Source organism: Acanthisitta chloris, unplaced genomic scaffold (assembly GCF_000695815.1).
Source record: "Acanthisitta chloris isolate BGI_N310 unplaced genomic scaffold, ASM69581v1 scaffold2721, whole genome shotgun sequence".
Classification (NCBI taxonomy): domain Eukaryota; kingdom Metazoa; phylum Chordata; class Aves; order Passeriformes; family Acanthisittidae; genus Acanthisitta; species Acanthisitta chloris.
Genome location: NW_008657447.1, coordinates 115,766 through 137,724, shown reverse-complemented (window position 1 = coordinate 137,724; position 21,959 = coordinate 115,766). Strand labels below are relative to the sequence as shown.

At 36.9% G+C, this 21,959-nt stretch overlaps 1 protein-coding gene across 1 annotated transcript in view; it reads right to left on the bottom strand.

Moving 5' to 3' along the window:
• The window catches only part of LRP2 (low density lipoprotein receptor-related protein 2), a 115,519-nt gene that overhangs the window by 35,261 nt on the left and 58,299 nt on the right, over window positions 1–21,959 (bottom strand). Inside the window, exons 29-47 of the mRNA XM_009084699.1 lie at window positions 21,120–21,348; window positions 19,861–20,038; window positions 18,512–18,640; window positions 17,281–17,447; window positions 14,742–14,885; window positions 13,693–13,802; window positions 12,596–12,773; window positions 12,065–12,278; window positions 11,355–11,594; window positions 11,032–11,220; window positions 9,327–10,247; window positions 8,651–8,816; window positions 7,701–7,859; window positions 6,485–6,774; window positions 5,330–5,533; window positions 4,699–4,941; window positions 3,487–3,612; window positions 1,708–1,827; window positions 748–879 (exon numbers count right to left, since the gene is read on the bottom strand). Of these exons, the coding sequence (XP_009082947.1) occupies window positions 748–879; window positions 1,708–1,827; window positions 3,487–3,612; window positions 4,699–4,941; window positions 5,330–5,533; window positions 6,485–6,774; window positions 7,701–7,859; window positions 8,651–8,816; window positions 9,327–10,247; window positions 11,032–11,220; window positions 11,355–11,594; window positions 12,065–12,278; window positions 12,596–12,773; window positions 13,693–13,802; window positions 14,742–14,885; window positions 17,281–17,447; window positions 18,512–18,640; window positions 19,861–20,038; window positions 21,120–21,348 (4,139 nt within the window). The remainder of the gene's footprint in view (window positions 1–747; window positions 880–1,707; window positions 1,828–3,486; window positions 3,613–4,698; window positions 4,942–5,329; window positions 5,534–6,484; window positions 6,775–7,700; window positions 7,860–8,650; window positions 8,817–9,326; window positions 10,248–11,031; window positions 11,221–11,354; window positions 11,595–12,064; window positions 12,279–12,595; window positions 12,774–13,692; window positions 13,803–14,741; window positions 14,886–17,280; window positions 17,448–18,511; window positions 18,641–19,860; window positions 20,039–21,119; window positions 21,349–21,959) is intronic.

Below are 21,959 nucleotides of genomic sequence, written 5' to 3'. Positions count from 1 at the left end.
TGTACAAGGCTGAGCATTACTCTTCATGGAGGTTGACTGGGAGCCAAAGTATTCCTTAGGAAATGCTGACGTGCAGAAATCTGGACCTTATTCGATTCTCAGTATAAGCTTTTCACACATCCAGCCAGACGTCTTGGAGCTGAACAGGTATCAGGCCTAAGGTGTCTATTCCCTATTTTCTTCAATGAATTCTATGTTCAAGGGAGTAAAAAGGGAGCAGCATTGCAATTAAAAAGGGAAAGGACTGCAAGTGTATCCAGCTGCTGTCATAAGAATCAAGAAGCAAGATCGGCTTGGTGAACCTCCTTCCCTTTGTTCACACTCTAAATGGACAGGCTTCTTTTGCTCACTAGCTTCTAAAGATATGCCAAAACCATATGGTTATTAATATGCACAAGATGTAGTGCATGGCCAACAGGGAGTATCTCCACTGAAGCTGCTATGGCTGCCCAGATCATACACACAAACCAGGTTAATTATATCTCCATTTGAACTCAACAATTCGAAGAAGAGTAATTGTGAAATTAGAACAATATTTAGTTGGGGTTTTTTTACCAGTAAAATATTCAATTTCAGTGCACTATCATGAAAATGAAGGTACAGGAAGACTGTACCTCATGATTAATGTGCACCTTTATGCATAGAAAAATTGGCAGTGGGTGAGAGTTTGGCGGTTGGTTGTTTTCTAAAAAAATGCCCACAGGACAAACAAAGAAAGTGCAGTATCTATTTGTATTAACCACCTACCACAACTATGTCTTTGATCCTCATCACTCATATCTCCACAGTCATTATCACCATCACAGATCCATGTTGCTGGGATACATCTGCCATCATCACATCTGAACTGGTCGCTTGAACAAGTCCGCATTTGGGGCTCTTAGAAATGAACACAATCACTCTGCTTGTTAAACTAATCTGCATTGCCATGAAAATCTACTGAGGAGTATATTTTAGGGAGAAGCTTATGAGAGTGAAATGTAAAATAGAAGCTTAAGTGTAAAACAGTAAATGTAAAAGCTGCAAGTAAATGCATAAGCTAAAGGTACAAATCCAGCAATGCTCAAAGTGAGCTACCAGCCCTGCTTAAACCATAGAAGAATCTGTTCTGCCTTGTTATGCTAACTTTTACAGTGAGAATATTAACTATGTCGTAATATCAAGTTTCAGTGACTTCAGTGAGCCCCTTCTCTTCCACCCTGGAGATTACTCTCCGTTTTTTCACCTCCTTCCCCATTCCTCTGCTTATTCCCAGCAGTTTCTATTGCACATAAGGGATTTGTTTACTGTAATACTATGATAGTCACATACTGCATCAACATTGTTCCTCTGCATTCCACATTCCCTTTTTTCCCCAAATGCAATGCACACTTTTTGTACAGCATGACATCTGCTTTCACACCCAAAACAGTATCAAAATACCTGCTACTTTTTGCCTCTTAGTTCACCACCATCGCAGTCTTATAGAGACAGGAGGTTATACATTAAGAGTAATCACATCAAGAGCAATCAATTGTTGCAATTAAAAGCTTTCGTTATCCATACACAGCTTGAAGTATTTAAGACTTGAATTACTCAGTGATTCAGATTATTTAGAGTCCAGAAAATACGTATTTTCCACCTAGTCTGGATTCAAGCTGCTGTCTACAAGAGAAACTACTGATTTGCCTTAACCCATCATGTTGTATCGTCAGAGTGTAAACTTACCACAAGAGGCAGGTTCATCAGAGCCATCAGCACAGTCTATTCCTTGATCACAGTACCAATGAGCAGGAATACAACGTCCCGATGTACAACGGAACTCACTATTTGTGCAAGTCAGCGAGACTGGAAGAAAAAACCTACGTATGACTTCTTTTTTTCTGTTACCTTTCCAATTTGTTTTAAGTTGGTTTTGTGTCCATATTATACAAAAAAGATATTACAGTCCCCAAAAAGGAAGGAAAAAGTTATGCTGGGAAGGATGTCTTTTCTCAGCCTGTCTGCACAGAATTTGTTGTCCACACTAGCTTCATCTTTATAGGCAAAAACAATGGTCTTAATTGTCTCCTTGGGTATACATACCAACTAATAAGTAGACAGAATTTGCCCTGGAACTAGGCTTGCATTCAGCAACTTTAAATATGTTCTACATTTATACTAGAGATTTGTGCACAAGAAAATGACCACAGTCCAAAATACTCATTTCTTCCATGCCCAAACCAGGCATAACAGACACAATGCTTTACAGGGAATCAAAATGTGCACTAAGGAAGTAACATCTCATGGTGGATAATGTTTTTCTCAGTCACCCACCAATTTTCCTTTACTTGCATGTAGGAATGCTTTCTTAATGGCAGCAAAGAACAAACCATAACAGTGAAAAGTTCCAGATCAGTACGCTGCAAACATTCTTTGTGCACTTTGGCTGAGCCCCTTGATCCTGGCATTGATAATTTCCTCAGTAGTTACTGATACTTTCCTATATCCTCTGATGGTTTCAAACACCAAAAGGACTCCATCTGGCCTTTAAATTTGCTCTTCTATGTGCCTTTAATGATGGAAATCAAAGGCAATTAACACATTGCTCATTAATGTCTTGGGGTTTCTTTCGTCTCTCATTCTATCTTTCTTCCCCTCTTTCTTGCCCTTCACCACTTCTCAATTTAAGTAATTCAGCAGGGACATAAACAGTAGAAGGGACAAAGCACACCTTTCATGAGCAGCACCAGACTCAGCTATAGTCACATATTTTTAACATGTACTGGTCCATAGACAAAAGTGGCCACATTCTGGCAATAGAACTTGAACTCATAGTTTAGAAAAATTGTGGCATAGTTAGTTCAAGGCACATATCTTTAGGAAAACTAGTGAAAACAAAAATTAATCAATTCGGGCAACACAAAAAAACCAAATCATTATTTGAAAATAATTATTATGTTTTAGAAATTGATCCAAAACATTTTATATGAGAAAAGTACTGTCTAACTACTGCCTAATATAAGTGTCCTAGCAAAGTTAAGCTTTTTTGTGATTAAGGCTGATTGAAAACTAGACACTTCTACACATAACTGGAAGCTACACTGAACAAAAAATTATATGCTAAAACATACACAAACATATGAAAGAGCTAAAAGAAATTACATTTGAGACTGTACACAACTTGATTTGGTTAGAAGGAAAAATATTCTAATGTCAAATTGTAGAAAAAGATGGCTCACTATAATACTCAAGTGCCTAACACCTTGTAAAACCATAAAGAATACAGACCCAGAGTAAGCAAAAGGAACAAATCAATATAAAAATGCTGCAAAAAATTATCATCTTTTTTGTTAGATAAAAGCATGATTGAGATAATTGAGAGCTAGTAATACAATACATATACCTTATATCTTCAATATTGCAAAGATAAAAGTTTTGAGAACAGTAGGAGTCATGTCAAACATAAAGAGCAGTGGAATAGATTACTGAAGTACCAGAGAAGTAACGAAGGCCCTGTTAACTTACCACAATGAGTAGGGCTCTCATCACTCATGTCTCCACAGTCATTATCACCATCACACAAATAAGTTCGAGGAATGCAAATATTTGTACTTTGACATTTTGTATAACCAGGCTGGCAAGTACGTTCCGCTTTAAGGAGGGAGAAAAACAAGCAAAAGTTCTTTAGAGCTTTTTTAAATCCTGCTACACTGTATCTCATTGAAAGACCCATAACAGCATTAAAAAGAATCCCACGTCACTCATTTACTAGAGCGAATCACTCATACTGCTCATGCTACATGAGAACAGTTAGACTATTGTTTTTATTAACAAAAGTCCTGACAAAAACATGTCCAAGGAAACCTATGGCAGTACTTGTCAGTGATGGAATGAAAACTGACATATTCACACTGCAATGCCTGCATTTTCAACCAGCTGGTATGGTATGCATCATCAGATCAACTACAAGTGACTAATAGACCAGGAATTTCAAATATTCAGATTGCTCTGAGAATAAAAAAAAAAAATAGACACAAATAATATGTTTTTTAAAAATCAGTGTGCACACAAAAATGTAGAAAGAAAAATTTTCTAAACACATTTTCATCAATTTCTCTATGTCCAGATATAAATTTTCCACTAAAGAATTTAATCTTAGTGCATAGACATGACTATTTTGATTAACTGCAATAGCAGTCAATATTGAACTAATCAGTTTACATCTTAGAGAATACAAACATAACTGATAACTTGTTGAGAACTAAAAGGTATACAATTTTAAACCATGCCATTATAGTGTCACAAAATACACTTCTGATGATCAAATGTAGTATAATTAATATAGCATGACAAGAAGTAAAAATCCATTATCAAAATCCAAACTAATCCTGCAAAACTATAAACTCTGCATCCAATTTATCTGAAATAACCTTTTTGAAATCCATGGAATTACTCACAAGACTTAACATTAAGCACTGTATGAGCATTTGTTGCAATAAGGCAGACTACTCAAAGCAACAGTTATGATATAATATCCTAGGGTAATCCCAAAATCTTTTAACCATTTTATTTGCTTTGAATAACACAAAGCAGAATCTGTAATGTAAGTAAAGAAATCTTTTGTCCTTTTTGATGATTTTTTTTTGGTCATAATTCTTCACACAAAACCACATTTCCCTCTTCCTTGGTCTGGAGAGTTAGACTCAAATAGGCACTAGGTAATGAGGCAAAACTTACGGCAATTTCTCTCATCTGATGTGCCATTATCGTAACAGTTGTTTACTCCATTGCAGACATACTGAAGAGCTATACACCTTCCATTATTGCAGGTAAATTCTGTGTGGGAGTCACAGGTTCGGAACAAGCAGCCAACTTCATCACTGTTATCTCCACAGTCATTGTAGTGATCACAACGGTAATGGTAGGGTACACATCGCCCGTTGCCACATGTAAAAGCTGTTGGCTGACAAGTATGGAAAGCTGCAGAAAGTTAAAAAGAAAAAAAACCAAAATGTGGATAGAACATAGCCTAAGCTCTCTGAAAAAGTAACAACTAAAATCACAGTATTTTTACCTGCCAGTGCAAACACAGCTGCAAAACGGACTGCATGAAAAGTAAAATACATATTCAAATTAAAAAAGTGGAAATTGGCTATACATGATAAAAATTCAATACTGAAGTGCTTTTGGATTCTAAAGCAAATCACTACTCATTCAGAACTCTAATCTGTGAGCAAGCAAGCAAGGGATCATTTCCAAACTACAGCCATAGGGTCCATGATTATAAAGCCATAAAAGTGACAGAGAATACAGAACAGACAAGACAGAGTATACATCACTTTCTCCTGCAGTTATTTTAAATGCTTACCACATACACTTTCCAGTTCATCACTGCCATCACTACAATCATTGTCATTGTCACATTTCCATCGCTCGGAGATACAATGCCCACTAAGGCATGTGAAGAAACCAGTATCACACCTGGTACCATTATCCACAATACAGTGCTTGTTGTTATTGGCTAAATACCAGCGACCTTCAGAGGGACACTGACATTCTGCACCAGCTGGACCTAAATTTATGTTTGACAATTTTAAAAAAGTAAAAAAAGTAAAAAAAAATACAGAAAAATGAAACAAATTTAACATGGATGCTTTAGATAGAGTTCTATGAAACCGTTCACAGCTGTTACACTGGAAGACATTTTCACAGTTCCTGTATGATCTATCTGCTTAGCTAGAAGCATGGTGACTTAGCCAGATCTTTATCTCAGTTAAGGTTATGCAAGTCCATTAAAACCTACAAAAGTTGCATGTTGTCCAAATAGCTTTTTTGTGGCAGCAAGATACCTTGTGATGCTTTCAAATATCACAGCTACACCTGCCAAGGCTTTATCCCTCAAAATCAAAACAAGTGATCAAAACTTCTTGCAGTAGACTAAGTGCTCTTCTCAAAATCAATGAGAAGTTTGTTTTCAGACAAGACATATTTTAAAGGCATTTAAGATGCTACAAATGAAAGCAGGCACTGAATGAGTTTTTCAAAGTCAAGGATCATAACTTCCAGAAATCCACAATGTATTGTGGATTTCTGGAATGTATTGTGAAACTGCTCATGTAATACATGTAATAAAGAAAGAATGACCATGAGATTTTTTAAATATGTGGTAGGAAACATCTGTTCAGTATACAGTGTATGAGTATGTATGCCTAAGATAAGCATATCCTGCAGCACTTGCTTCATGTCTCATCCAAGAGGAAAGAAAAGTTAAAACCCCAGAAAACAACGTTTTGGCTCAAATTAGAGAAATTATTTTTGTGGGGATTCTCAGACATGACACTTGTCAAAACACTATGATCTTAAATGGCAATCATTTTGATTGCATTTATAAATAAAATTAATATCTAAAATTTAGGAACACTAAGAAATACTTCAGCTGTCCCCATGTGACTAAAACTGTTATAGTATGACCTCTAATACAGGCAACAGTAATGGCTTGTAATCATCAAGCATAACAACATACCTGGTGCACAGATGTGACTGCAACCACCATTGAACTGGTTACAAGGGTTGTCACACTGCTGCTGCTTACTCTTTGCCCAGACATGAATATCCATCGGTCTTTGTGGTAGATTCATGATCATTACAATCTGATCTGAGCCATCATACTTATTAGCCCGATAGATGCTCCGTGTGTTCCAGTCTGTCCAATATATGTGCTGATCAAACAGTGTCATTGCAAATGGATGCAGAGCAGTGCTAACAACTACCTCACGATTTGTACCAGTGAGAGTGCATCTCTCAATCTTCTGCCTACAACAACAAAGAAATGATTGCATCTTAAAGAAAGAAGTCTTTTCGCTTCGGTATAAAGTCATGCCCTAATTAGTCCAGCAACAAGCAACCAACATTTCAGTAATGTTCACCAATACCTAGGGTGCTCTTATGCTCCCCCACCTCCATTTACTCTAGTTAATTAACTCTAGTTTGAAGCAGAAAAGCATATGTTTCTTTTGACATCCTGCATTCCCCTTAAAACAGCTGTCCCATTACAAATGCCTTTCTCTCCTGCATGCAGATGAATCCAAAGAACACCTTCTCCCCAGAAGATTCAATAGAGGCACAGACCATAGAGTTATTGCATTACAGAGAACAGTCTTCAAACACAGCAAAGGAGAAGACTGAATAAAAACTACTATGCTGAAGGAACCATAGGGGAAAGGTCTGGCTGCTGCAGTGATTTCTCTAAGACCAAGGGTGACCTTGAATGGAGAGAAAACTAAATTATTTTTAAAAACTTCCCTGCTGACAGAAGAAATTCTGGTGGCATAAATTCAAGAGTAGAGTTCGGTCTGATGGGCAATGACAAGAACATCAAGCCAAATTCCACAGGTGACAGACACTGATCATGAGAAATGATGTAAAATGTATACTGGGATTGTATTTGTTTGAGAAGATACTTATAACAGTCCTAAATTGCATGTAATATAAACAAACTGCCAGTGGGTACAAATGCCATAAGGCAGAGGACTAAGTCTACATTGTGGCATAACAAAACTTTTTAGTACACAGTAGTTTCACATTGATATAAAAATTAGACATTGCACCACTATTACATAACTCTTAAGATTCTATTATGGCAAGTACCAAATTCAATTGAAATGCTGAAAAACAGTTTCAAATGAGGAAAAATAATAATTAACCACATGTAAACCAACAAATGTGTTATCAATACATACAGATTTGCATCTGCCCAGTACAGCTGCTGTTCTTCATAGTCCAGGGTAAGCCCATTTGGCCATACCAAATTGGTGCTCACAATAGGTGTTCTGAAGTTTCCTCCAAGTGTAGCTCGTTCTATCTTTGCATTTGTACTCCAGTCAGTCCAGTACATATACCTGTTAATAACATGATTATATTTTCAGTAAATAAATTTCACCAAGATCTTATCCAGTGTATTTCCACCCTGGTGTCCCTGACTGAAGTGTGTAGTGCAAAACTACTGTAAAATAACTTCTTCCTCTACTTTGACCCACATTGACAGGGGAATCTTCCAGCCAGGGTCCACTGGAGTCCACTGGAGTGAACTTCAGAAAAGAATTTTCAGCTCCTATGAGAATCCAGTAGATTCATCTCCTATCATTCTTAATTTTAAATACAGTATAATATGCAATGAAATTAGAAGTACAGTATAATACAGTAGTGCCCTCACCCTAACAAGAACTCTTCTGAAACATTCAGGCAATACAACAGAAAGGGAAAAGTCATACAAGACCTTACACAGAGAGATCTCTGGGCAGCACCACCTGATTATCATGACATGGTGTTCTTGAAGAAATCTTGGTTTCACCAAATAACTTTTGTCTTTCTGCCTTACACAGCAAATGGAGGATGGTTGGCAAACACCTGCTTTGAACTTCATTCTCATTTACCACCAGTAGCTGTTTCCCACTCTCACCAAGTAGATCATGTACTACACGTTCATAATGTTCTATAGATCTCAGAAGAAAATTCAAATCCTGAGGCTGAGATCAGCTTAGAAAACTTAAACCTAAAGATTTAAATCTATGACAGTTATGCACAGCTGCAATTTAGAACTCAGAATAGGAAGTGTCTGTCAGCTGTCATCAAAGTCTAAATTGAAGTTTCATCTGCAGTCAAAATAAAGGATACAAAGTGCAACACATACCCTCTGCAGGGATCTAATACAACAGCTCTTGGTCGTGGCACCCGGGCAATCACTGTGCGGTTAGATCCATCCACAGCCATCGAACTGATAGTCTGATTGAGGTAGTCACTGTAGTAAACTCTGTTGTTGATCCAGTCAAAGGCTATGCCATCTGGAGTTCCCAGATCTTAGAGACATGCAGGCAAACACACACAAGCTCAGTATGGTTTCTTGAGACACTGGAACAGTCTTCATCTATTATAATTTGGCAATATCAAAGTTCTCTTGGAAATGCCATTTGTATCAGTGCAAATTTGTCCATTTAAAAATCTGAAGATGTAATACTTAAGATCCAGTCCTGTGTATGCAGTAGGGGTAGAAAGACCTTCTGCAAGTAGCAGGAATCCTCCCTCAATTCATAATTTTAATTTACTACATAGAATTCTAATTTATTACATATCATTTTGTATACAGTATAATATTGATTCAGTTTCATATTTCCCTTTCATTGTGATCAAGATGAAATAAGAATCTCAGAAAAGGAAAAAATGAAGACTCAAAAGGAACATTTCATTATACATCTTAACTAGTCTACCTTGACCATTATCATAAACATACCTGCCAAGCTAGTGCTAGGTAGTGCAGTCCATTTTTTTTAAATACCTAATTATTTTGTATCACATCTCAGTGCACTTACCAGATGCAACTACAGTTGGAGAGCCAATTCCTGAGTAGATACTAACATAACTGATTCTTCCTGTCCCTGAAGGATAACTCTGTGTAAAATATATTCGGTTGTTTATGCTGTCAAAATCCAGGGCCACAGCAGTTCTCAACACATTGACTGTGCGGAAAGGAGGACTGTGATTTTCAGGATCCAGGTGGATACTTCTGAGAGCATTCTCAAGAGCAAAAATCAGGTAATCATCAGTTGAAATAGAACATCTCTTGCCATCACTGCCGAGTGTTCCAAATGCACAACCACATTTCGGTGTCTGCATGTCAGGCAGGGCAAAACAGAGGTGAGAACAGCCTCCATTATTGTCCAAACAAGGATTGTTGTTGACATCAAGGGGTGAACGTGACTGGAAATTACTGTTGTAAATTGTAACATCCCTTAGCCAATTAATGTTATCTCTTATGACTGTTGGCTGATCAGTGTTGCCTGGCTCCTTGCTGACTTGGAAGACTTTTTTCAGATTCCGATCCACCCATATCATAGAATTGCCAAAGATAGTGATACCATATGGAGTTGGATAGCGACTGCCATAACGTACAATTTCAACATCACCACCATCAGGCTGAATTCTTGCAATCATATCTAAGGAATCATCCACCCAGTAAACATAGCCATTGCTGTGATCTATGGCCAAACCACGAGGAGTGACAATGCCCTCAGACACAAGAACTGTTCTGTTGGTGCAGTCAAGAAATGCACGTTCGATTTTTGGATTTTGTCCATAATCTGCCCAGAACAGATATCTGTTTTTTGGGTCAACTACTATATGCCTTGGCATATCTATGGTAGTTTTAAGCAGCACACGGCGATAAGTTGTGTTTAAACGCAGAACTTCTATAAAAGTCTCTGTCAGGAATGCATTTGTAAAATAAAGATTCCCTGTATTTAAAAAACAAAAACAAAAATTAAACAAAAAACAAGCATACTCTTACCCCTTTACCTTTTACAACACAACTCTGAAATCCATGTTATGGCACAGGGCTGTATACAATAACTAAATTAGGTGTTTACAGCAGATGACTATTGTAAAAAGCCTATTAATCAACTGAAGAACTTTTGCAAAACATATATATAGTAAATATAGATATAAAATAAAGGTATTAATGTCACTGGTTGATTAATATTTTCTGAAGAGTTAATATTTGAATTAATCCCTAATATGTTTAAACAGAAACAGGAAGTACAAGTGGGGAAATTAAAGCTCAAAGACAAAATATTTCTTCTGCTTTCTTCACTTTTCATTATAATTTATAGTATTTGTACACAGCAAACAGGGTACATGAAAAGTCCTTCTTTCTTATTTACAACGTCATCAGACAGCTTTTGGGCACTCTTCTCTGGTGCATGTTTTACACTATGGTAGTACACTGGATAACATCTACTTACAAATGAACAGACAAGAAGAGCAGCCTAAGACAAATATGAAAGCACCGTGAGAGAAAAGGTTCTACACATCTACTCTGATAAACTTTCATCTTTACACATATATATAAAGATAAGAGCCATTCATTACATCCTCTTGTTTTAAAAATCAGTCCATAGATACACAAGTTAGAGCCACAGTACTTAAATTCAAAATAGTTCCATCAGGATCTGTTTATGTTAGTTAAAAAATTTTACAATCTGTAAAGAATAACATTCTCCTAAATTCAGCTGTGCTTACCTGCTACCCAGTCAATTGCAATGCCACGGATCCCGTTTCGTCCTATTCCATTTGTAATGACATTTCTAAAATAAGAACCATCAGGCTTAATTTTACGTATTGCATTCTGAGAAGAAACTGTGCTACTGAAGTCACACCAGTAAATGAAACCAGAAGGCATGTGAACATCCACATGGAGTGCATTTCGTCCTGAAATATTTTGAAAAGTAATAATTAATTATATTTTATATAAGCTAACTTATTTAAAACATGTTCTATGCTAGAAAGAAATGCCAAAATACTTGGCATTACAGGATTTTTGTCCTATTAGAATATGCACGTACCTCTCCCTGCCAGTGGTACCATGGCTTCAGAGTGATCTGATGTCTCTAAACTAAATCCTTTAATTGCAGAAAGCATAGAAACAACTACAAATGAACTGTATGGAGAACAGGTTCTGTTATCAGGGTTTAGCTGAAAGCCAGTAGCACAGGCACAGGAGAATAATCCACCAGGTACAGGCAGGCAAAGCTGCTGGCAAACTCCAATATTATTACTGCAGCCATTTGAGGAACCACCAGAATCTGTGAATGACACACACAGCAAGACATTCTGTATCATCACAAACTCCCACAGGTATATAACTAAATTCATATAATTGCATAGTATTTATTAACAATCAGCAGACAAAAATAAAGATCTTCATCACTGTACATTTTAGCACAGAAGTCTTAGCAATGGATTTGATAATTTCTTGTCACCTAAGATCAGTGTGGCCAAGACTTAGATAAAACAAATTTGAAGCTAAAGTAACAAAATTTCTGATTTATTCAACAGTACATTGATAATATTTTAGTAAAACTACATGAGTCAATAGATGCCTTAACTAGATGGTGGAGCACCTCTTTACCAAAACCAGGCAAAATGCTTCTGACACTCTTCCTGAAGGCCAAATGAAAGCATTTCCTTTGAAGGAGCATACATTCTGTCCTTAAGGGTAGTTCGAGTTTTCAGAAGTTAAATATCCTGAAATACCTTTCTAGCAAATACTCACTGTCTCTGTAATACACGCGTAGGCTCTTCAGTCTTGGGACATTATCTCTCAGTACTACTTTGTTTGCACCAGTGGACTTGTCAACTCGTTCAATAACTTCATAATCTCGATCAGTATAGTACAGAAATGTATCATACACAGCAATTCCCCATGGATGAGAAAGATGAACCACGAGAGTCACACGATTTGTACCATCCACATTGCCTCTCTCAATCTAAGAAATCCGTTTAAAGATTAAGATTACATTTGTAGTAATAAAAGTTCAAGGTTATTATATAAACTAAAATGCAACACATGCTACTAAAATCTCTTCATCCATGAAATCTTTATGTACAGTGTGGGAAGGAAAAGGCCAGCAGCATATGAATTCTGATCATATACTTTTAATGGCAATTAATAACAACAGTTATTCAGACTTTGCTTGGTCCTGCAACTCCCAGTCACATGAGAAAACTGAACTAACTGACTCAGTCATATGAACCACAGGTGCAGAGACAGGTAAAAAGAAATTATTTTAAGAATATCTCCTACCATTCCTGTGCTTGTGACAGCCCAGTACAACTTTTGTTCCTTAATGTCAATGGTAATGAACTCTACATGGTCAAGGTTGCCAGTGAAGAGGGTTTGTATGCCTGATCCATCCATGTTTGCACTGGCAACCTTTGCTGGGACTCCACTGTCAGTTCCCTGGTCTGTCCAGTACAGCTTCCTGAAAAAGACATTATCACATCTGTTAGCAAAGCTGATAAGAGAGATCAATGGACCAGAGTCACTTGAGCATATGCTTAAAACCAATTCCTTTGTCAGCCAAATACTTCAGTACATGCTGAACAGAGCTCACTTTGAATCAGGTCACAATGAGAAAGTGATCTTGTCTGAAAAAGACAAAAATGTTTCTTCTCTTGAAAAAGAGAAGTGCCTTTAAAAGGAGAAATGCCTGTTGCTCTTGAAAAGAGGAAAATGCCTCTTAAACAGTTTTAGAAATCCATAACCTTCCCTGTATCATCCCACAAGACCATCAGCAGGTAAACTCACTAGAATGTTAGGACTATAACAAAAAGGAGAATAATAATAACTCTGTTTCATAGACGGCTTCAAGGTTTCAGCAGTGAGTTTGGCTCCAACTTGCAATTAAAACTACAAGGCTAGAAAAAGGCCTATATGAAACAGAAAAAAGGCAAATTGCAGCTCTTTTGGGGAGCAGGCAGCAAATTTATATTTAGTGCTATACTCTTTAACATGTGATATTCTTCCCATGTAATATGTCCTTCTACTACAGATTGACCTCAAGACAGACATCACAACATAAAAAGAAAGGAAGCACAGAGTCCTCTTTACTGTGGGTTCCCATTTGTCAGAGATTTTTTCACAATTGTAATATTCCGAGATTCTTTTTAATTAAAAAATGTTACCATATATGGTAAATTAAGAAGAATTAACATCTATGCAACAATTTATGCAGCTATGCAATTTTTTTCTAGGGCTTAAAAAGAGTAAATAAATTCTGCACAAATATGAAAAAAATAAAACCATGCCAAATCCAGAATGAAATTTGAAGACCTTGAAAATTAATAAAAATATGGAGAATACATTCATGAGCAAAGACAACAGCAGTTTGGAAAATTTACCCTCTTGCTGGATCAATTGTCAAACCAACCGGTGTGCCAGCTCCCAGGGAGGTGCCATCATTGGTAATCAGTGTTTTCCTGTACATTATGTCACTGTGCAGCTTCAGGACCTGTAGGAACATTGAACTCATCAGAGCATGTAATACGGAACTTGGGGCACATTTTCAAATTACAGGATGGATGCCTAAATCAACATGGAGTTGAAATTGCAGAAGACTTTATCAAATACCATGAAGAAAAAGCACATTGCTCTGTACTCTAACCATCTTCCTTCCCTAATATGGGCCCCTTGAATCAGCTGCTTGCAGCTCAGAACCTGCCTATGTTATTGAGTAAACATCCTAGGTACAAAAATAGTTAATTTTTTGCTTTCCATATCGGCCAAGTATTACAGCCTCAATGGATTGATGAAATGCTGATATAGAAAATATCCCATTTTATTTGCTCAAATTAGCTGATTCTTCATTTAATAGTATGTGTTTATATTTTGGGCCAAGGACATTAATGACTGGGCTTATTCACAGGCATTACTGCATTACATATTACTTACCCTCTATCTCCCTAGACTAAGTGGCAATTTTATGGTTCACATACCATGAGACTCTGAGTCTCCAGAAAGTTACACAATAGGCTATCAAGCATTTGTGAATGGACCTTACTGCATTTGATGGCAACATTCCTTTACTATCAGAGGCACTGCACTGATTTGAAGTGAGAACAGTAACAGCACTAACTCTAGTCATAGAGAGGTTGTGAGGCAAACACTAGAAGCCTAATGAGTTGAAGGGAAATTTTAAAAAAAAAGAAGAAGAAAGAGTTCTATGCACAAATAAAGTGTCCAGAATATACTGATTTCAATCTTTTTGACTATGCTCAAATTTAAATTTATGTCTTCAAGTTTGTAAAGTATTTTTCTACAGACTCCCTGCACTTTAAAACAAATCTTATTTTGAGTTTTCACTAAAAAATATTATTAACTTGAACCTGTATACGTAACAGTGAAAAAAACCTAGGCTCTTACTTTCCAGTTGTCCTTCTTAAATAATTACCTCAATTGATTGTGTCCCTGGGTTACTGTAATACAGGTTTGCAGATATCCAGTCCAGTGCCAGACCAATAGGAGCACCAATAACAGCTGCTGGAGCAAAAACCGTCCTGTTGGCTCCATCTGACCTCACTCTGTGAATTTCACCCTTGGGAAAAATGATAGCAAAAGTGAAAATATTATCAAGAGCAGAAAACACTGTTCTATTCCAACTACATGAGCCCTTATTTTATATTGCAATCTTTTCTAACGTCAGCCCAATTCAAGGAAGGAGGAGGTAGAGGCAGACCCAGGCAGTAAAAAAGGGACAACAGGTTGCAGTTGCCATCTGAGAGTAGGAACAAGGTAGAACTGACTTTAGGAAAAAGACCCAGTGATTATATGGTCCATACATATTCTTCATTGCTTTGATATCAGTATTCTGCCTAAAGATCTCAGTGCAGAATTGGTGATAGTGTTTCTGAAAGGAATCAGCATCTCAGATGGTGAAAAACTGAACAAGAACTCCAGGCCACATTCACTGCTGGCTCAAACAAGTAAAATTTCTTAGACATCAGTAGAGTGTTGCTTTCTGAATCCTAACAACATAGTGCTATTTGCAAACTAACCTGTCCTTGAATTCCTAGCCCTTCAGAAAAAAAGAAAAGCAGGAAAACAGGATAACTTTTGGTACTCTATAAATGCTACTTTGAGAGTCTGATGGACATTGAATATTTATAACAGTGTCTAGTATGATAGGCACCTTAAACATAGTTAGGAATTACCCAGTCTATTATTGACATTTACAATTAATAACCTATGGAACATGACAGCTAAAGATAAAAAATCTTTGGAAGTGTTTTTCCAGTAGAATAGGGAGGACTCTTATTATTTTCAACTGTTTCCTGAATTTGCTTCAGGCAGGGTGAACAAGCTGGTGGATGTTCACTTGCTCTAACTACAGCTTCAAGTGTTGTCAACACTGGCAGTAAAATTACAGTGACAAAGTATGCAAGTGTAGACAAACTCCATGAAAAGCCAAATGTTAAAAGGATGGAGGCAAAATGTGGTGTTAAGGAAGAGGCCTTGTGGTAATGGACAAGCACTGTAATTAAGAAAGCAGGCAAATATGTCATTAGAAACCAGAAAAATATCTTTTTTCATAGAGCGAGCCATGACTCACACAGGTGTCTCAGCTCTGTTTGGGGGCAACAGAGGCCTGAGGCTGGAAGGTCAGGAGCACAGTTAGAGGCACAGCCCATAGTCACATATTGGTCAGCCTTGGTCAAGACCTAACTAAAATGGAGCACTTAACCCACACTCAGCCTGCAACGGCACCTGGCATTTCACTTGCCAGGTCTCTTAATGGATGTATCAGCCCTTGACCTCCTACAGAATTGAAGTTCTTGTACATGTCAGCTGTATCTAGTGGCTGAGATCTGTCAAGAACATCTTTTCAGACTGCAGGAAGGTTCAAACAGATTCCTGAGTTCTAGTTCCTTGGGCAAAGATTTAAATACTTCACAGGAACTAAACATTCTGACTTTAAAAGAATAGATAACTAAATAAATTGTAATTTCTTTATGAGTGACAAAGAAAAGGCTTTAAAATTAGTTCTTTTTAAATTATATTTACTTCAAAGCTGCAAAATATTAGGAAAATGGGTTGGAAAAAACCCACAAATCTTGTGTGGATGAAAGATAACAACTTTGTATGAATTGTGTCTGCAAAACATAATTACAGAAATCTCCTTATCTACCATCATTCTTCTCCAGACCTAAGCATTGTTTTTCTTGAAAAAAGAACTGCTTTTAAGTTTCCAAGAGTGAACACATATTGATGAATCAGTAATTTCCTATCACATCTATCTCTCAGGCTACCAAAAGGTTTTTCTTTGGAAGTGTCCATCTGAAAAAATTGGGATTTTTTTTGTGGCAAGGAGAACACATATAGTTTCTTAGTTCAGGACAAGTAATAAAACCACTTGGCCAAACAATTTTAATCAACTATTAAAAATTAATTACAATTATTTTTTAAATCTACAAGCCTCATATGTGCTACCTGGAAATTATTGTGACTTTGCAACCATTTTCTATTTAAAGAAAAAGACGCCTCTCTAGTGTGTTACTTCATCGAGTACTCAGAGTAGATGCAAGTACATTCATTCTACTGTTAAGTGCCACAATGTCCAATGTATTGCTCCCACAGAGTAGTGGTCTGGCTGTGTTTGGAAAATTAAGTCCTAAGTCAAGAGGGAGGAGAATGAGAGTATGGATCTGTCACTGCTTTCCGGTATTTCCTGCATATGTCTCTGAGCCATAAACAACATTAATCAAATATTTCTGCTGACAAAGATAAGAACTTCTTTACAAAAGAGATGAAGCTTTTTTACTTTATCCTAGGCAAAAACCCCAAACCCAACAAAAAAACCCCACCATTTCATTTCTTTCCATTATATTTATCAACATTCTTACATGCAATGCTAACATATTTCATTCAAAAACACCTCTGAAAAATAAAAAGTCTTAATTTAGTGCACATTTTGAAGACAAATACTAACTTACTGGATTTTCAACCCAATAAATCATCTGTTCAGAGTCATCGAAGTCAACATCAACACCATTTTGAACTCCTGCTATTGGGACCATGGCATCATTTGTCTTCTCCTCAGGGTTCAGAGAAATTCCATAAATTATATTATCTCTTACAGCAATAAGGAAAGGGTGCTCAACTGCAAAAACACAGAAAGTAACTCTGAGTTGCTTCTGATCAATAAAATGGCATTATGATATGCTTTCCCTCTCCCACCCAAAAGTTCCCTGATGCTGACAATGGTTGAACGTTAGCGGTGATGTTTTGAAACCACTTACCTATCAGTTTATTCCCTCACTAGGGAGGTTATCAGTTACTGAAACTATGGTAACATTTCAAGTTTCAGCACTGTGCAATCACAATGCAAATTATGAGAAACAGGAAATAAACAAGGTAGGATCACTCATTGCTGGTCAAGGTAAGAAAGACATTCATGCAGCTGCTCTAAGCAGCTTTTCCAAATCTCTGAGAATGGGAACCAGAATAAAAAAGCTCTGAGGACTCTCCAGAAGAGTCACAGGATTCTCTCTCTAGGATGGGTTCTAATGCCTATTGAGCAGGACTCATAAGCAAAGATCAATGCCACAGCAGCAACTGCTGATCTTTATTATTAAATATAACTGCAGTACAGTGTTTCCTTGTTTAATCTCTAAGGGAGTAAACATACTCCCTTATAGTGTATTTAATTTTAGGTAAACTTGTACCCCTATGCTTACATTTTATTAACAAAAGACAACTTGTCCAGTGATAAAATGCATTGGAAAGCAGTAAAGTGAGAGTCAGCAACTGCATTTCTCATCTGCTGAGGAGTCTGGGAAGAGAATATCCTGAACACTGAGTCCCCTCTCCTTGTGTTTTTGTCTTTAGAGAACAAATTCTAGCCTCTTCTTCACATAAGCACAAGCCATCACTTAATAGGGCTGCTGTAGCAGTAACCCATTTCCTCTTTTATAAAATGTGGCTTCTTTAAAGTGCTTATAAGAAAACTGAGTTTAACCACTTTCTCCAAATAAAGCACCCGAATCTCTGAGTTCTTTCCAAAATCTGTCACCAAAACTTTAGGCCAAGTACATTTCATGTGTCCTAAATGAAGTCTGCCTGGAGTGGCCCCAAACTTTGATTTCATGAGCAGCAGCCCACTGAAGTGGGCTTTTTGCCTGAGAGAGGTATGGATTTGACAGTGTCTCATTATTACTGGCCTACCTCTCATGCAGTTCCTGTTATCAGGGGAAAGAATCCATCCCGAAGGACAAGCACAGGAAAAAAAATATGGTCCAGATGAAGAAAGCAAGCAGAGGTGGCTACAGGGGGATGATGCACAAGAATTGATACCTGAAAATAATAAAGGAACTATTAGCAACTGTAACAGCACAAGTGACTGGAAAGAATATTTTATCTCGTTGCTACTGATAATATCATCCAGCACTAAAACAGTTTTACTCTCTCTTTAAAATTGAAAAACCAAAATTATTTTCAAGAACCAGAAGCAATACAATCCTCTTGCCACAGGATACAATTTTTCATGTAAAACTAGTACCATTATCACATTCATCTTTTCAATTTTTTTTTGCAGCATAGAAAATCTTTCAAACTCCTGTTAAATTTTTTTTTAACTGCACCAGAAGGCCTGGGGGACTTTTCAGTCCTTGCTCATTATGATCCTTCTAGATGGGGGATTTAAATTCTTTACTGAAACTCCTTGGAGAAAACCAAAGAGGAAATAGTTGCTAATTCTTGTTAAACCGTAGTGGAGTTCAGTGACTCATTTTTTGGACCACTTAGAAACTGTCGGTCTAAAGTTGCAGAATGTTTAAAAAAAGACAGTAAAGAAGGTTTCTTCTGACTGCTATTATTACTGTAATCTAAAATTCAACCTAGATCACTTCCACAAACTTCCACTCAAATGAAAGTCTCTACCCTTCCTGGTACAGGGGTGTTTTTCAGGAAAAACAAAATAAGTCACTGCAATATTTGTTAATTGGAAACACTCCACACATGATAAATACAATAAAAGCTGAAAGGTAATATTCATGTCAATAGATTTACCACACTACTTTTTTTCTTTTTTTTTTTTTTTTTTTTTTTTTTTTCTTCGGTCTTTCAGCTGCAAAAGATCACCTGCATAAGATCTCAGGGGGAATACTGAATGTAATGAAGGGGGTTATTTTATTGTTCTTGTTTCATTAAGTAAAAAGAATTATATTCTTAATATACAATAAATTAAGTCTGGTATGTCACAGAGACAAAAATTTTAAAATTAAAATGATTTCAAAAAATGCCCCAATTGTCTTATAAAAACATTTAGAACAAAGTGCAAGAAAATGGCACATACTACTTCCTTATTATTCTTGTTGGCTAGTCACTATCCTTACATGCTGCCTAGGTGGTTACTTTCCCTAAACACCAGGTCAGACAGTAGCAAGTCAATAGTTCAATCATTTTTCTTGTTTTAACCCAGCACATATGCTGACAAGACTGATTCTCTTTGTGCCAATGCATGACACCCCTGCATGCTTATTTCTGTAATTAACAAAGTTGTTTGATGAACTTACCATTAGGTTGCTTCACAGGATGGACTGCCACAAGCCCCAAAGGCTGGTGAATGTTATAAATCATAACTGTCTGGTTTCCTCCATGCCATTTATTGGCCCGAATTACTCGATTAGTGTAGCGGTCACTCCAGTACACAAAATCTTCAAAGACAGTTAGAGCATGTGGATGCTGCAGTATCTAAAAAGGCAAGGCTCTTTATCAATTTAGTTCTGGAGATTTGTATATGTAAAGCTTGCAATGAACTAACAACAGAGCTGAGAATAATTCTTACATAAATAAATGAAGCAACTGTGTCTCAAAAGATATTTTTCAACAAAAGAATATCATCTGTTGTCTCAAAATGCGACATTAATTATGGGAGAAATACAATTTTTTAAAATTAAAATGATAGATAGACCCTGTGAGATGAACAGAATGAGGAATTAACAAGGTAGTCTACCTGCAGGGCAGAACACAGGGAACTAACAGATAAAGAGCCAATTATAGATTTTCAAGAGCACAAGAGGAAATGTCTAGCAAGAGTTATGGACCTGTCAAGAACTTGCATCCCTGATAAGCTCCCCTAAAATATACCAGAGTGTCAAAGCAGGTGACTTATCTAAGTTTCAGAAAGCTAGAAGTGGAAAGATTGACTTGGCTTCTATGTCACACAAATTGTCCCTCTAGCGAAAAGTAAAAGCCCGAAGAGTCAATTCTTGCAAACATTCATATGGTTATGTATACCAGTTTCTGTGTATCAACATCTGAACCACTGTGTTGGTACAGGGACAGCAGCACTTCATTGGGAGATAGTGTGTAAGAGGGATGGTCTTCATAAAGTGCCCTGCACACAGCAAGTCCTGCTAGCACAAAACTCTTCACTGTTGTCAAGATTAATAGCAATAATCCCTCACAAAAGGTGACTGAGAAAAGTTCTTTCAGGCTTTTTGCCCTATATATGCCCACAGCAATACACTACCTAGTAGCAGCACTATCAGATATCACCTTCAGACTTCACGCATGCAGGTATAATAGATGAGAATGATCTGCAGCACTAAGTCTACACACAGCTCCAGGTTCTGCTTAAGATCTCCTGAGAGACTGAATAGGATACACAATTCCTCATTTTCCAGCAGGAGAAAGCAGCCAAAATATTTCATATCTGTTTCACCCAAGTATTTTGAAGAAAAATACATCCAAGTCTATGACAGTGAAAATAGGTTTTTAAGTACTATCAGCAATGACATGGAAAAACCCCAGTTTCTTATTAATAGCTTACCAGATCACTTGCAACCACCTGTCGTCTGTTGTTTCCATTGTAATCACAAAAATCGATATAATCAAGATAAGCATCAGCAAAATAGAGGAGTTTATTTGGGTAATCAATGGAAAGTCCATTGGGCCAGTAGATTTTATTATTAATAATCACTGTTCGCATTTTGCCATCCATGCTGGCTTTTTCAATTCGAGGGTTTTGGCCCCAGTCAGTCCAGAACATTACATGAGCACTGAAAAAAGTAACTTGTGGTTACCAATCTGAAAAAAAATATCTAGCTGCCTGTTGAGAAACATTACATGAAGATTCATTAGGCCAAAAATAGAAACAACCTTTTTAAGAACAGTCCTACACAATGATACTGAAATTATTTATTTCTGTTGTAAAAATCCTTTTAATACTTTTACTGCTGTTTTCATTTGTCAAGAACAGCAGCATACAGAAGCTACTGGTGTCACTGTTTTTCAGTGTTGATTATAATCTGTTTCTTCAGTTGTTACATAAGAATTTGATATGTACTTTTAATACTATTTGTGCTTTTACAGGCATTCATTGATAATTTTCCACAGTAAAACTGAAGAGCCCCTCATGGCTGGCAGTTAACAGAGTTCAAGGCATTGAAGAGCTCAAAAAAATCCAGTGGAAGTTTGCATATGAACAGTTCAAACCATGTTCTTTTACTCTATGCCACTTGCTGTCTGAAATGGGAAGGTGCTTTTGTGAAAATATCAGCACAGTAGTTATTTTAGACTTGGGGCTATGTAGGGAGACATATGGCATTAAATTACATTATAAGCTAGTGGTATACCACCAACTGATAATGATACATCAGAATTTCAAATG